This window comes from Lemur catta, chromosome 16, assembly GCF_020740605.2.
Source record: "Lemur catta isolate mLemCat1 chromosome 16, mLemCat1.pri, whole genome shotgun sequence".
Lineage (NCBI taxonomy): Eukaryota > Metazoa > Chordata > Mammalia > Primates > Lemuridae > Lemur > Lemur catta.
The window spans coordinates 11,887,860-11,904,742 of NC_059143.1; the positions used below are offsets into that span (position 1 = coordinate 11,887,860).

The 16,883-nt window shown below is 38.6% G+C and overlaps 1 protein-coding gene across 2 annotated transcripts in view; it reads left to right on the plus strand.

Moving 5' to 3' along the window:
• The window catches only part of MYOM1 (myomesin 1), a 147,731-nt gene that overhangs the window by 89,055 nt on the left and 41,793 nt on the right, over positions 1 to 16,883 (plus strand). The window contains exons 18-23 of one of the 2 annotated variants that reach the window (XM_045527395.1): positions 481 to 655; positions 3,126 to 3,247; positions 4,473 to 4,763; positions 6,632 to 6,828; positions 10,755 to 10,881; positions 13,815 to 13,999. In XM_045527395.1, the coding sequence (XP_045383351.1) occupies positions 481 to 655; positions 3,126 to 3,247; positions 4,473 to 4,763; positions 6,632 to 6,828; positions 10,755 to 10,881; positions 13,815 to 13,999 (1,097 nt within the window). The remainder of the gene's footprint in view (positions 1 to 480; positions 656 to 3,125; positions 3,248 to 4,472; positions 4,764 to 6,631; positions 6,829 to 10,754; positions 10,882 to 13,814; positions 14,000 to 16,883) is intronic. The other variant, XM_045527396.1, reaches the window with a different exon arrangement.

Here is a 16,883-nt window from a genome sequence, read left to right on the forward strand (position 1 = left end):
CACATTTTTAGAATTAGTTAGTCAATATTAATTGTAACAATAAGAACATCAAGTAACATTTTCACAAACAAACTGCAGGGATTTGCCCAGGTTTTGCTTCATGAGTCCCTGAGCTCAAAACTGATATGAGTTAAATACAACTCACATGGCAGTTAATGTGTTAACTGAGGGCTGTACTTGGCCTATGCATTAGGCAAAAACTCATTGTTTTTGCTTCTGAAAAATAAATTTTTCTGGAGGTTTCAACAATATTGCTAATGGGTTTTTCCAGAGTTCATGAATATTCAGTTTGTCGTTATGCTCCCAAATTAACTTAAAAAAAAATTTTCTGCTTTAACAAATACATTGTGAAATAAAGCAACTGTACGTTTGACATGATGATGTGTGTAACATTTCTATGCATGTGTGTTTGTGCATGTGTGATAAGAATGAATTTTTTAAAACCACCCTGAGTTTGATCCCTAATTTCCTCTTTCTCAGATATCCCAAAGGCCCCTGGCAAGATCATCCCAAGCAGAAATACAGACACCTCCGTGGTGGTTACGTGGGAGGAGTCCAAAGATGCTAAAGAGCTGGTCGGGTACTACATAGAGTCGAGCGTCGTGGGCTCTGGCAAGTGGGAGCCCTGCAACAACAACCCCGTAAAGGGCTCACGGTAACTGAACAGGGTGTGGCGGGCTGGCCTGAAGCCTGCAAAGATATCCAGTGCAGGGGGATTTTTAAAAGACGCTACATTCCAAATGAATTTCAAATTAAACCTTTCTAATGCAATACATTTGACAAAAAAGGTTTACTTGTGATATCAAACACTTAAAAGCACATAATGTCAGCTACTGTGAGAGTTCATTTTATAGCTCTTTTCTGATTCTTTTCCCTTATGCTATTTCTTTTTTTTTAACCCCTCTGTTCTGGTCTTTAATATGCAATATGATAATAGATTCCAAGGATCTAATAGGTCCTGCTTAATGTAAATTACCCAGGCATTTTAAATGATACAGGAAAAAATATCAACATTTTACAAATTCTGGACATCAACATGATTAAACCTAGTGCTAAGAAGACATAAATAACACTAAAACAAAGACATTCAGAACTGAGCAAGAGCGAGACACCGCTTCTACAAAAAAATACAAAAATTTGGACCAGGCATGGTGGCTCACGCCTATAATCCTTGCACTCTGGGAGGCCGAGGCAGGAGGATCACTTGAGCTGAGGCATTCGAGACCAGCCTGAGAAACAGTGAGACCCTGTCTCTACTAAAAATAGAAAAATTAGCTGGGTGTGGTAGCATAGGCTTATAGTCCAGCTATTCTGGAGGCTGAGGCAGGAGGATCGCTTAAGCCCAGGAGTTTGAGGTTGCAGTGAGCTCTGGTGACACCACTGCACCCTAGCCCCAGCAACAGAGCGAAACCCTATCTTAAAAAAATAAATAAATAAAAGACATTCAGAATACTTTGTCACCTCTTTGTACCTGTTTCTAATGTGAGGAGAGTTATTTTTTTTCTTGCTTTCAACTATTTTATCAACTAGCTTAGCAAACTGATGGCGAGTTCTGGCGTGCACCCAAACTCTGAGCCTCCTTTGATTTAGGACCAATCTGAGAAGGGGATCTTCCTCCAAGAAATTCTCAAACAGGCTTGTTAGGCAGCCTCTGGCTTGGGCCACTTCTAAGTCCCAGGACACCCATAGGATGAATTGGTTCCTTTGCAGAGCATGAGAGAGTAGAGACAAAATAATTGATGGGAGAAGGCAATATGTTTTTCAAGAGACAGATTGCAAAACATGCTATATATAGCATGTTGGTGCATTTCATTTTGACTCTGACTTCTCCAGCATTTTCCTGGACTGTTTAGAAACAGTGGTGAAGTGTAGGCAGAGTCTCTCTCCCTTTCTACAAACAGACAGGAGCTGCTGGAGGGCAGGCACCATTTTTTACTCATTTTTGTGCCCGTAATACCTAGCTCAGTGTCTGGAACACTGAGAGATCAAGAAATATTCCCTGAACTGAGCAGACCCTAAGGACTGAAGGACTGGCCTGGATTATGGCTGCCTTTATTAAATATTTGAACATGCTAATAGTAAGAGTCATTAGCAGACTTGTTATTACCTCTGGTTACAGTCCTTAGGATGGATTCACATGTCACAGTGATTCATGAAACAGCTATTTATAGCCACAATAGCTATTAAAGAGAGAGGTGGTTTTATGGGTGAAACTGCCCATGGATTCACACCTCATTATTGGAGCCTTATATCTAAATGGTAATTCTGGAGTCCATTTTTTACCTTATTTTCAGATTCTAGTATAATTTCTCAAGTAATTGTACCTTCCCTGGCATGCAGGGAGACAGAGACTAGGAGGAACCAACGTGACAGGAATCTTGCGACAAGGAGCAATACAGCCACCAGCATATACCTGAAATAGCCATTAATAATATTAAGATGATGTATTATTTATTAATATAAATACCTCATATATAAATACCTCATATATGTCAGGCCCTGTCACAGGTACTTTATATAATTTATAGCTACTCTTTAAATGAAAATTATTATGTAGGGGTTACTATCCCTATTTTATGAGTATTTGATGAATATTCAGGGAAAAACCAGGACTTCTCATTTTTTGGCAGAGTGAGGTTAGAAAATTGCCTTAGTTGCCATCTTGTCTAAAGCACATATGTTACCTGAATCCTTTTTCTTCCTTTTTTTTTTTTTTTTTTTTAAAGGGACAAGGTCTCACTCTGTCACCGAGGTTGGAGTGCAGTGGCATGATCATAGCTCACTTCAACCTCAAACTCCCTGGTTCAAGTGATCCTCCTGCCTCAGCCTCCCAATTAGTGAGGACTACAGGTGCATGCCACCATGTCTGGCTATTTTTTTCTTTGATTTTTTTGTAGAGGATGGGCTCTTGCTATGTTTTCCAGGCTGGTCTCAGATTCCTGGCCTCAAGTGATCCTCCCACATCAGCTTCCCAAAGTGCTGGGATTACAGGTGTGAGCCACTGCACCCAGCATTCTTTTTAAAAAATGAATTGTTTTCATAAAGCCAGGTCACTCAGTTAAGCTGACAATCATCTTCCCTAATTTTCCTCCTAAGAAAGCTTTTTAAAACTTTTTTCCTTTAAGATTTACTTGTCATGGATTGGTGACTGGTCAGAGTTATATTTTCCGGGTCAGAGCAGTCAATGCAGCTGGACTTAGTGAATATTCCCAGGATTCAGAAGCTATTGAAGTCAAAGCTGCTATTGGTAAGTTCCTAATGCATAACTTTGTAGGGGAAAATGACTTTTTCTAAATTATAAAGGAAGATATCATCTTTTTCAGAAATTTTTTAAAGCTTCCAATATTGCTCAATGATTCCATCCTTAGATGATCATTTTTCTGACTCTAGGTGATATCTAACCCTCCATAGCTGTCATTTTACAGCTCTTCATCACTTATCCAGATTCTGTGCATCTGTAGCCTTTTCATCTTCACAAGCCCAAGTTTCCTCAGATATTTCCCACTGTGTGAAACTCCATTCTAACTTCGTGCTCATCCTGGGACTGTGAAGGGCCACTCCGACCCCATGAAGTGGTACATCACCCCTAACACAGATCATCTTGTACTTATAGGCATTTCATCTAGGCCGGAGCCTGGCTTGTTTTCACTAACAGCTCATTAACATGCTCCCTATAAACTCCTGTCAAGTTCATGCAAGGCTTAACCATATGTTTCATCTCTGCTCGCAAAGTAACCAACAAAATAAAACCAGTAATAAAGTAATTATATGTATGTATGTGATGTACCTCCCAATCTTGGATAAAGTAGAAAAGGGACCCAGGTAGCTCAGAGAAGTAAAAATAAAATTTGTGGTATGGTAACATTTTAAAAGAAAAATTATTTAACATTGATTGTCTTCAGTTAGCAACTCATATTACTTTTTTTAATTCTTATTCATATTACTTTTTAACACTCTTTATCATATGGACATGTTTCTTTGAGGTTGAGAGGTACAGACCATTACTATTGCAGTAATATACATAATTCTAACTGTTATATTTAAGGATCTTTAATATTATGTTCTTATGCACTTTATGGTCCTTTTTTTTTTCATTCTGTTGAATAGTAGGGCTTTATCTTTTAAGAAATGTCTCAGATTTGCTTTTTCTTGTATATACTAAAAACGCTTTGGGTTCTGCAAATTGAAATGGTTCCTGTTCTATCTGTGGTATCTGTGTTTTTGTTTTTTTTTTTTTTTTTTTGCTCTCATTTCTCCTTTTTCCAGAATGTGGAGAAGTTGAAATGTTTGTTGGTGGACACTGTGTGACGTGTATGCTTTTCATATTTCTTGCAAGTCCAAGTGATTTCCGTTAAACCAAGATTGTTTTGTTCTGCTTGTGGTCCTAATGTTTTTCTTTGTTCTGTCACATAAGAGCAATTGGTACCATGTCCAGGGCTCAACACGTTTCTGTTGTTGTCTGGCAATTGTAGGGGGAGGAGTGTCTCCAGACGTGTGGCCTGCACTGAGCGATGCACCTGGTGGACTAACAGCCTCCAGGGGGGGCGTGCATGAAGCCTCTCCACCAACCTTCCAGAAAGATGCTTTACTCGGGGGTAGCAAACCTAACAAACCTTCACTACCCAGTAGCTCCCCAAACCTGGGCCAGACAGAAGTGAGTAAAGTAAGTGAAACAGTTCAGGAAGAGCTTACCCCACCACCACAGAAAGCAGCTCCTAAGGGGAAAAGTAAGTCTGACCCCCTGAAAAAGAAGAAGGACATAGGTGAGAGTTGAAAAAGTGAAACTGTTCCATCCGTCTCCATCAGTGTCCTCACCTCCCATCGTCTGCGTCACATTCTTCATCTGTGTTCACTTTCATCGGTGTCATTCTTAATTTTATTTGTTTTCAGCTAGTTATTTGAAATAACTTTCATCTAATGAATTGTAAAAGTAACTGTATATGGGTTTGGCTTTTACACATTATTTTTTGGGCTTAAAAATCATAGAATCCTTAATTTGGTTATAAAGCCTTTCTTGGTCTATTAGGCACACACACCTCTGGGCTCATTTTGCCAAGAGGATTAGACAAAAGAGCAGGAAGGAATTGGTTATCCTAGCCTGTATGAGGTCCATTGAAATATTCAAGTTCAGTACATGGAGAGGAAAAAGATTTCACAAAGAAGTGATGTATTACCAGTGTCATAGTTTTTAATTTCTATTGTTTATCCTCAGGTTTTTCAAGTGATTGTTTGCATTTAATGTAAATAGTTAAAAATAACTCTCTTTGATAGTGATAGTGATAGCTATGAAGAGTTTAACCTGGTGTTATAATCACAGATATCCTATGATGCACGATCAACATTCTCAGCAGTGATTTATTTAAGACTATTTACCAGTAAGCCAAGAATGCTCTGATTAAGATTTCAGGTATCTGTGGCTTATATATTCTAGGACACAACGGTTTTTCTTACCAAATAAAAAGGAAATGATGAGCATATGCTGATAAGTTTTCAAATGCCTCTCATTCATTCCTTATCTCTACCCCACCCCAACTTTTGTAAACTATTTTTTGACACCTTTATTTGTCCCTTCAACCTAAATGAGAGGGGATATTTATTTGAAACTTTATATTCAACAGTGCTCTGAAATTGAGATGGGAGGGAGAGAGAGAAAGCTTTTTAAAATGTAAAGCATAAAGGAGGTTGGTGAGTGGGGAAGAGAGAAACAAATGTATTTTATTTTAAAAGTCTTCATTGTTCTGAGAATCTTTTTGAATAAGAATGAGATAGTTCCCTTTATCTCCTATAATCCAAATAATCCAGAAAATTATTTTTGATGTTATTGCATATCTAAATGGATTTCTTTCCATCAATCCACCTTCTCTTCATTGAAAACTATAATTTCAGTAGTTGAGTGAAAAGTTGATCAGCAAAGCCACATAAATGAAGGACAACTTTTAAAATATTTTCCCAATATTTTTCTGGGTAAGCACTAATAAACACAGTGACAGCTGTATAGTATTTTGTGCTACATGAATAATTTTCCAACATCAGGTTAAAAATAATGCAACAAAAAGTATGTACTAAGAGAAAGTCACATGGCATATTGTGCCTGTTTTTTAAAAATGTTTTTTGAAGGTAGCATTTAGGTGAGCTCCAGAATAAGATTTTTCCTGTGTGTAGACAGAACCTGTATAGCTGTAAATTTTCACAAGAGTAAGTGTGCCTAAATGGTGACATGCTAGCCATTTGGAAATATATGGAAATTCTAACTGAGCAAATTGAGTCAGGAATTGATATACACATTCCATTTTCTTCAGGGAACAAATAAAAACAAAACCACGTAAAGAAGCAAAAATACGTACTTCAAAAAATACTTATTCTTATGGGAAAAGGAATCTTTTTTTCAGGATATTGTACCATTGTGCTGGGACAGGTTCTTTTTATCTTTGGAATAACAACTGAAGTGCACTTTTTATTGTGTGTCCATTCTTTTCCTCATGCACCAAGTCGGATGCTAACTGATCAGCCTGACATTTTAGTTTTATACTGCAAGAGCTCGTTGCCCTCATATGTGGCACCAGTAAACAAATTTACATATAGAGTCATAAATGCATTTCTGTCTACTCACGAGCTATTCCTATTGCAACAGCGGCACCGTCTCCACCCTACGGTATCACTTGTCTTGAAAGTTGTCGTGACTCAATGGTTCTTGGATGGAAGCAACCAGATAACACCGGAGGGGCAGAAATTACTGGCTATTATGTGAACTATCGAGAGGTAATTGGTGGGGTGCCAGGAAAATGGAGAGAAGCCAACATCAAGGCTGTCAGCGATGAGGCATACAAGGTGAGAGTGTGACTTTCTGTAGTATGGCATGTCCTGTGCACAAGGATACGCTTGCTGCTCACGCATGTGCACACCCACACCTTGTAAAGGATTCATGTTGTCTCTCCAGCGTCCATTGTTTGCAATGGCATGATTTTTGTGCTAAATACAAGTAGTTTGGCTAACAAGGCAAAATTTATGTATTTTGGTCAGGCACGGTGGCTCACGCCTATAATCCTAGCACTCTTGGAGGCCGAGGTGGGAGGATCGCTTTAGCTCAGGAGTTTCAGACCAGCCTGAGCAACAGTGAGACCCTGTCTCTACTAAAAATAGAAAAAAATTAGCTGTGTGTGGTGGGGTGTGCCTGTAGTCCCGGCTACTTGGGAGGCTGAGGCAGGAGGATCTCTTGAGCCTCTTGATCCCAGGAATTTGAGGTTGCTGTGAGCTAGGCTGATGCCACAGTGCTCTAGCCCAGGTGACAGAGCGAGACTATCTCAAAAAATAATAATAATAATGTTTTCTGATTCATATACAAAAGCATAGTAATTTCTTAGAATATTTACTATAAAATGTGTACTTACTGTGAAAACTAATGTCTTTCAAAGTATCTGTAACCAATATGCTACTAGTTTCAAGAGTCCCAGGATCCAATGACTCTGGATTTTTAACAGGCAATGCTCAAATTACAGAAGATATAGGGGCATAGCCTTGATAGCCAGGAACATCTCTCCATGTGCAAAGTGCCTCCTGTGATAGTGACTCTGATGGCCGCAAAGAGGTGCTTTTCATGTGTTCCCTTCTACACAGGGGCCTCCACTGCTTGGCCACGTCAGGGCACCTGAGGGGTCTCCCTGTAGCCTTAGTTGATGACTTCCTTCTTTAGAGCATCACCAGCTAGGCCCAAGGTCCCACTTCCCAACACTCCCAGAGTCCCTTCTCATTACTGTGTGGTATTCCATTATGTAGCCATATCACAAATTATTGATTGCTATTTGGGTATTTTTGCATTTTTAGCTACATCAAACAATGTAGCTATGAACATTTTTGTACACATCTGCTGGTACATAAGCAAACAAGTTTCTCTAGGTTTTTGCCTAAAAACATAATTGCTGGGTCAGAGGGTCTGTTTATCTTCCACTTTACTAGAAAACTCTATACTATTTTGTGAAGAGTAAGAGAATTCCCATTGCTCCACATCCTTTCCAACCCTTAGGATATTCACACATTTCCAGTTTTGACAATCTGGGTGTCAAATGAGTTTGAACCTTTTCCTGTTTATATAGTCCATTTTGAGATCCTCTTTCATAACGTGCCTGTTCAAGGTTTTTGCCCATTCTTCAAATGTTTTTCTTATCGACTTGCAAAATTCTTTCTGTGTTAGGAATATAAATCCTTTGTGGCTCTGTAAATTGTTAATATCTTCTCCCGCTTAGCAGCTTGTTATTCCTCTCTTTATGGTGACCATGTTCATTTTAACGTCAAATTTATTGTAGTCAGATTTACCGACATCTGCCTTGTCATTAGTGATTTTTGTGCCTTTTTGAAGAAATGCCTTCTCTATTTCAAGATCATGGAGATACTGAGTAGATTATATTCTAAAAGCTTTACAGTTTTGTCACTTATATTTCAGTATTGAACTCACCTTTATATTTTGTATGTGCTGTAAGGTAAGGGTCAAAATTCATTCCCCTCCCCAATGGAGACATAGTTGTCCCAGCATCATCTATTGAAAAGTTTGTCCTCTGTGTACTGTTCTGCCAGGCTAGCTATATCGTATATCAAGTTTCTGAATATGCTTGAGTCTGTTTCTGTGCCCTCTATGCTGTTCCACTGGTCTGTCTACCGCTGATTTAAATATGATAGTTTTATAGTAAATTTGATAACTGGTAGATCAAGTTCTCCCAGTTTATTATTCTTTTTTCAGGGCTATTCATAGTCCTTTGCATTTTGATATACATTGTAGAATTAGTTTATCAAGTTCTACCAAAAAACAAGACAATCCAAAGAAAACACGATAAAAAAATTAAATCAAAAAACCATTAGAATTCTGATTGGGATTACATTCAATCTATAAATAAATGAGGAATAATTGATATTTTAAAATAGTGAATCTTCTAACCCAAGAACATGATATTTCTCTCCATTGATTTTGGTCTTCTTTAAAGTCTATCATCAAAGTTTTATAATTCTCTATAGAGATTTGCATATCATTTGTTATTTATTTGTAGACACTATATATTTTCAGTGTTGTAATTATATTTTTATATCAGTTTTTTGTTGCTAGTAAAGAGAAATATAACTAATTTTTATATATTGATTTGGCATATAATTATTATGTATCATTTTTTACTTAATTTTCTTATAATTTTAATGTTACCTATAAGTTTTTTTAGATTGTCTCTCTCTATATAGTCATATTATGTGCAATGATAGTTTACTTCTTCATTTCCAAATTTTATATCTTTTATTTCATTTTCTTACATTATTTTCTGCCTAGAGTCTTTAGTATAATGTTGAATAAGAGCAGTAATGTTGGTTATTCTAAACTTGATTCTTATCTTAAAGAAAAAACTTTCAACATTTCACCATTAAGTACTGTATTATGTTTGTTATAGGTGTTTTATAGACACCTATCATCAGTTAAAGGAAGTTTCCTTCTATTCCCAGTTTGTCAAGAGTTTTTATAAATTATCAATTTTTTTCCTGAGTCTATTCAGATAATCATATGATTTTTCCCTTTAATTTTAATTTGGTATATTCTGGTAATTGTCTAATGTTAAGACAACCTTGCATTCCTGGGATAAACTCAACTTGGACATTATGTACACTCTGTTTACATATTCCTGGATTTTTTTTTCTAGCTATCAAGTAGGATTTCTGCTTCTATGTTCATGAGTAAGATTATCCTGAGATTAAAATTGATTTGGTACCAATAGCTCACAAGGCCAGTACAGGAAAAGAAAATTGCAGGATAATCACACTTTATTAAGATATGATTCATATATCATAAAATTCACTCATTTAAAATGTCGCTTTATATATTTTGAAGTGATATTATGAGATATCACTCAGGCCACTCAGTAAAAACAGAAACATTACAAGAATTTGAATATTTTGATTCCTAGCTTAGAACTCATTTGATGTTCATCTGTACATGCATTAGCTTTTTATTGCTGCATAACAAATTACTCCAAATTCTGTGGCTTAAAACGACTCGCATTTGTTATGTCATAGTGTCCATGAGTCAGGAGCCTGGGCATGACATAGCTGGGTCCTCTGCTCACAATCTAGGTGTCGGCTGGGCCGCATTCTCACCTGGAGTTTGAGTTCCTCCTCCAAGCTCATTCAGGTTGTTGACAGAATTTGGTTCCTTATAGCTGTAGGGCAGAGGCCTCAACTTCTAGATGCCACCCTTCTCCAAATGGGAGTGGCTAGGCAGTTTAGAAGCAATGGCATTTGCTTCTTCAAGGCCATCGGGGCAATGTTTCTCTCAGGAAGGGTCCAAACCCCATTTTAAGAGTTCTTAACCTGATTAAGTCAGGCCTATCCTGGGTAGTTTCCCTTTTAATTAACCCCAAACCAGCTGATTGGAGACCTTAATTATATCTGTAATGTTCCTTCTCCTTTGCCTTATGATGTGATACAATCACAGGACTGATGTGTCTGCAGCAACTGGGTTCCAATCTGAGTCACAGCACCAAAAAAACAAACAAAGAAACAACAACAAAAAAAAAATCACAAGACTGATATTCCAATACCTTTGCCGTATTCTATTGGCTACAAGCAGATCATGGTTTCACCCACACCCAGGAGGAAATTACAAAAGGGTGTGACTCCTTGAGGGTCACCTGTGGGTGTGTCTGACACAGAAGGCAAATAAAATGTTGAACAACTAGAAAAAAACAAACCTGAAACATTCACTGTCTGTGATGTTGTCAATGTTGCAGATTAGCGACCTGAAGGAAAACATGGTGTATCAGTTCCAAGTGGCAGCCATGAACATCGCTGGGTTGGGTGTGCCCTCAGCAGTAAGCGAGTGCTTCAAGTGTGAAGAGTGGACCATTGCTGTCCCAGGTAAATGGGGACATCATGTCCCATCGCTGCAGCTTGGAGTTTCTTCCAACAGCACCTCTAACTTGGAACTAAATTAAAGTATTATACAGTTAACATTTAAGGAAAAAGAATTCTTTTGGTGCCTCATGTTTACTTAAAATATTTTTATGATAACATTAAATAATAGGTAGCAATGTAAAACCAAGTATAAATTCCTTATGCTTGTGTTCCAAATAAATCCTAGAGCCCCCATGCTCAGCATTTGCACAGAGTAGGATTGGCAAAAGCACACAATTTGAGTGCAAATGAGCATTTAAAAGGAATTCTGATCTTTGCTTTTGCTTTTTAAAGGGCATCCAATTCATATGCCACAGCAAAATTTCTCAAAAATTTCCTGCATTCCCTAGTTCTCATGCATTCTCTCACTGCTCGGAAGCCTCTCGTTTATCAACTCCCCAAAATCTCTCTCAAAACCCAGCCTCCTTGGCATCTCTCTCCTCCATCCTCTCTCCCAGCTCTTTACCATACTTTGTATATGAATTTCACATGCCTGCATAGGACTTAAGGCTGGCTTCCCTTGCTCGCCTCTCTCCACTTCTCCAATCCTTTCTCTCTCTATATATACATTTCCCAAACTCTGAATCACAAGAAAGATCACGGAACCGAGCAAATAATTTCCTTCGGAGTTTGTCATGGGCGTGGTTGGGTAGGCAGGGAAGAAAATGGGAAGTACGTAGAAAAACCAACCTATGCTTAGAACTCTTATAGAGCTATAAAACCAAACACATTTAAAAACGGAATATAAACAAATTTACTAAGCCATTAATATTTAAACTATCAATGTTAATGTATTTGGTGGATTATTTTATTTTGCTTCCAGTGGTACTGACTTCAGAGATCCAAGTACTTTGAGTGCCACAGGATAACTAAATTCTCCCATCGGGGTTTGAGGTTCAACATATTTAACAACTGGTATCACACCACCATTGACCACGTTAGAGCCCCAGGCCACACTGGGGACCCCTAGGTGGACAGCAGCCCTGCCCCAGTTCCCCCCTTCCTCTGTTTGAAACCCCGTGCCCTTAAGAGTGAGCATGCTGCCTTTACTAAGTGAGCTCCCATCGGCAGCACTTCTCGGTCCAGTGTGAATAAAAAAGATTATAAATGAAACTCAAGAGAAGTTCAAGTGCTCATTCAACTTCAGCAAATATGAAAAGGCAAACACACTGCCTTTCCTTGCACCTCCTTGAAGCCAGTGGATATTTCCTAAGTTCTTTCTGCCACTGGCACAAAGTGGATCTGTTTTCAAATTCTTGCAATTCCTGAATAAGGTAAAATGTGAGTGACCAGAGACTAAGAAATTCTGAGCAGGCCTGTAGAAAATGTTTCAATAGAAAGTGATGGAGTTGACCAAAAATGTTGCCGGGTGAGGACTCTTGACTTGTAGAAGAAACGAAGGGGGGCAGTCCTCCACCCTCCCAACAGCCTGGCTTCTCAGACCCATCCTTGGCTCACTGAGTGGAGTCGGGCAAGTCTTACATCAAGAAAGCTCTTAAAGAAGAGAGCAGTAAGAATGTTTTGCCATCCTTTCATTTGACAGATGAAAACACTGAGACTTAGGTTAAATAATATATGTAAGGTTACAGAAGTAGCAAGTAGCAGAATTAAGATGAGAAATTAGACTTTTTTCCCCCTAGACTAGAGGTGGTAGGCAACAGCAGATACAGTCCCTCCTCTGTAAAGTAGGGGTAGTGTCCTGTTTGGATGCCTCACCGGGTTCTAAGGATGACACAAGATCTAGGTCATAAAGGGCCTTTGCAAAACAGAACATGCCACACTAGTATGAGGTATTTGGTGTTAATATTTAAATATGTTTTCATCCCAGATGTCGGAAGACAAGGATGACACATATTTGTAACTGATAATCCAAGGTAAAGGGCCAAACAAATATTGAACTATCAATTGCAAAACACCAAAGCATGGCATGATAGAGTCTGTGCTTATGCAAGTTGGCTTTTAGGCCACTGTGAGTCACTCTGGCAATTTTTGACTGCTTGTTTAGAAGTCAGTTGTTATTAAAAAAAAAAGAAAGGGAAGGAGAAAAAGAAAATAAATAAATATATTACCTGCATAGCAGCTGGTGGTCATGCCAAGATATGGGCACTCGCTTAGTAGTGTGGACTCTTCTAATAATGCGAAGATATTCACACGGGGCACATTCTGGCTTTCTCTCTTCAGAGGGTTGTCAAATTACTTGGCTTCTCTGAGCTTTCTGTTAATTGTCTTAAGGATGAATGAGATAAATGAATATAAAAATACTTGAAGTATTTAGCACTGATTCAGGGTCCGTGGGGTTGATTATGTTTATTTTGGTAAAAGTTTTTGTAAACCATTATCTGTCATTTGTTTTTACCCATTGGTGGGATATGCACTTTAGGGGAAAGATTTCCCTCCAATTAGGAGTTATTTCTTTTTCCTTCGAAAGAACTGTTACTAAATACTATCTATAGTCTTATGGCATCAAATAGAGTTGCTTTCTTCACACTGTTTGAGATTGAGGGAAATTTTTAGATTATCACTCAAAAATAGTCTAAACTGAATCTGCAACTAACTCAAACTGTTCTGATAAAAGGTCCTTACAACTAACACAAGCCTGAGGATAACATAAGGCAAACTTTGATCCAGCCTCAGAGAGGCACCTTGAGGTGGCCTTACCCACCTATGCCCATGAAGGGACTTAGGCTGATGCAGAGCAGTGTGGAAACTTGATATGAAAAGACCACAGAATACTTATTTACATGGGAATGCTAGATTTGAAAAAAAAAAAAAAGGACACCAGTATCAGATTCAGCCTTCAAACTTTAAATGTGATTCTAAATTATACGTACTTGAGTTTTCTAATCTACATTATGATTTCTATTTTTTCGTAATTCACTGGGTTCTCCCTGTCTCAGGACCACCACAGAGTCTCAAGTACAGTGAAGTCAGGAAAGACTCCCTGGTTCTCCACTGGAAACCTCCAGTCCACTCTGGGCGAACTCCAGTCACTGGTTACTTCGTGGACATGAAGGAGGCCAGTGCCAAAGATGACCAGTGGCGAGGACTCAACAAGGCAGCTATTAAAAACATATACCTGAAGGTAAGAGGGTGCTCGTGGTTTTGCAATACCCTTTTTTCCTTTAAAAGGGAAAAATCCTCTATCAATCATATTAACTTTAAAGTTAGCAAGATAAAAACATAGTATCTCTGCTTTCATCTCTTTCATATTTGGGCTTCCAGTAAGATTCCATTTCATAGTGGTTGGGATTGGAGAAAGTCTCTGAGTTCCTGAGGCTTGAAACAGTTTGCTTATATTTAACCTGAATTCCTTAGCCTGGCTTTGAAAAACACCCCGCAGCTCTTCCCTCCTTGCCGCAACTTACCTACCTCACATTTTTGTTATTCAGTCTTAAAACATTACTGCTTACCACCCTCAAAACGTGACTTTTTTATTCATATCTCTGATTGTTTTTGAGGGTGCTCTTTTTATAGCGTTCACACCAGTAATCCTGTAACTGCTGATTCTGTCAAGTCATGCCCTGTGTCACTTCACCTGCTCCAGCTTGTGCTTGCATTAGTAGAATGGGTTGGCTCAACTGTCGGCCTTTGTCCTCATCCTTATCTGTGTCATTGCCTTCCAGATTCCTCTAGGGTGTGCTAACTGACCCGGTTCCCAACTCTGTCTACCAAAGACGGTTCTGCTATAGCCACTGAATCTCTCACTTGTACCAAATGGAGATTTCAAAAGAATGTTTTCCCCTATTGTTAGCAATGGCACCTGGAGACCCCGAATCCACACTAAGGCCTCAGAAACCGTGGGGAATATGATCCCATTACTTCTTACTTAGAATGAAGTGTGATTTCACCACAGTCATTCAGAAAGTTGCACACTGCATTCCCACAGCCCTGTGTGATGGCAGAATAGGGTGGGCCTTGGAAGATATTCAAAATATACCTGGCTCCATGACATCTGTGAGCCACTCTCTGAGGTTAAGGCATTTATAGCCACTATAAAAAATTTAAATATATCCTCCAGGAGAGATGATCCACAGATCATTACACAGCACATGCCATTAGCTCAACTTAGCATACGCCAATCAGACCTCCAGACCCTTACAAAATTCTGAAGAAATAAGAAAGGTCATCTTTTCTATGAGGAGGAGAAGAAGTCAGGGAAGGATTGGAGCCTAGGATGCCATTTGATTGTCCAGATGAGTTCAGAGGCCTCTAGATTCAAAGAAACCCCCAAAGAACAGTATAAAATAAAGGTCGGAAACATCCTGGATGGTGGTGTTGGGTGTATGTGGGACGAAGATTTCCAAGTCCTCAATCTGCCACCACACAGGATGCCAAGGGCCTGAGGTTGGACCTGACTTAGGTGACACAAACAAGGCTGAGAAGCCAAGCAAAGGAGACCAACAACCCAGAAAAAATAACAGAGTTTAAACACATCGAAGAGTGGCTAATGTCACTCATGTAGGAAAAGAAAAAGAAGAAAGGCAAATTTAGGGAGGAGAGAGAGAGAGACACTGAGGTTGTGTACACCCAACAAACCTGAAAGTGAACTTCCATAAGGAAATGGTCTTCTTGTTTATCAACAGCTTTTAAAGTAAGAATAGAATTTTTGATTTTTTCTGATTATAAAACTAACACATGCTCTGATGAAAAGTTCAAACAATAAAAGCATAAAGAGGACAGTAAAAATGTCCTCCAATTCCCATACCCATTTTGGCATGCATTCATTCTTCCAGATGTTTTTTATCCAAAAAATGTTCAAGCGTATAATAGGAAAAAATTTACATATTAGGAAATATAGTATGATAAACTTCAGTGAGGACAGGAGATAGAGCTCCACAAATGGCCTTTACCACAGTTGCAGCTGGAACTTAATGGGCTAACTGGTTTCTGCTGGAAGCACCCACATTCATTCCAGCATCTGGTGACTAGGCGTTCCCAGAAAGAGTGAAAGATGCATTACTTTCAACCAAAAGGATTTAACCAAACATAGTTCACACTTCCTAATTTTCCTTTTTTTATTGGTAATTACAACCCAGTGAGACAAGGTGGTGAGAAGGGAGTAATTGGAAGGGATTGGGGACCTGGGTGGAGGAGGCAAAGGAATGCAGTTCCTTCAGAAATTATAGGGAAGGAAAAAAATCCAAGAAAAAGAAAACAGATGTGCATCAGTTATCTAGATTACGTATTTGTGATGCTGTTGCGACCAGTGGTCATTGCCCCCATGGTGATGGAAGAGTGGAGTGGTGCTCTTGTCATCCCGGTGACTGGACTCTGGAATAAGAATACACTTCCTGCACGTGTTGCAGTCTGACTCACAGCCACATGTTACTTAAGTGGCAAGTGCAGATGTGTCAGGCACCTGGCTATTGGTCTATTTTTATCACAATAAGGAAATATTTCTGTTTCTTTCTGGAAAGCCACAGTTTCCTGGCATTATTTCTAAACATAGAATTTAAATATATCAAACTCTATGCATTTAGCTTCTGCCTAAATTCAAGTTCATTTACAGATTAAAATCCATTTCAAAAATCCACAAGCTACAGGGAACATTTCAAAAATCCACTAGCTCCAGGGAACGCTATCACTATAAAAATAGTGACATTCTATTGTTATAAACACAATACAATTAAATAATTAGATTAAAAACATAACAATGTAATGCGTAGCTCATTTAAATACATGGTCACAAACACTTCACTTAAATAAATTTATTCTAGCATTCTTTGATTTAAATCACATTTTTGATATTGATTTCCATCATACATTTTAGGCATAAAAAATTATGCCCTCTGTATGTAACAAATTCCTTCTTTTTTTTTCTTTTTTTTTGAGACAGAGTCTTGCTCTGTCACCCTGGCTAGAGTGCAGTTTGCATTATCATAGCTCACTACAATCTTAAACTTCTGGGCTCAAGCAATCCTCCTGCCTTGGCCTCCCAGAATGTGAGGATTACAGGCATGAGCCAC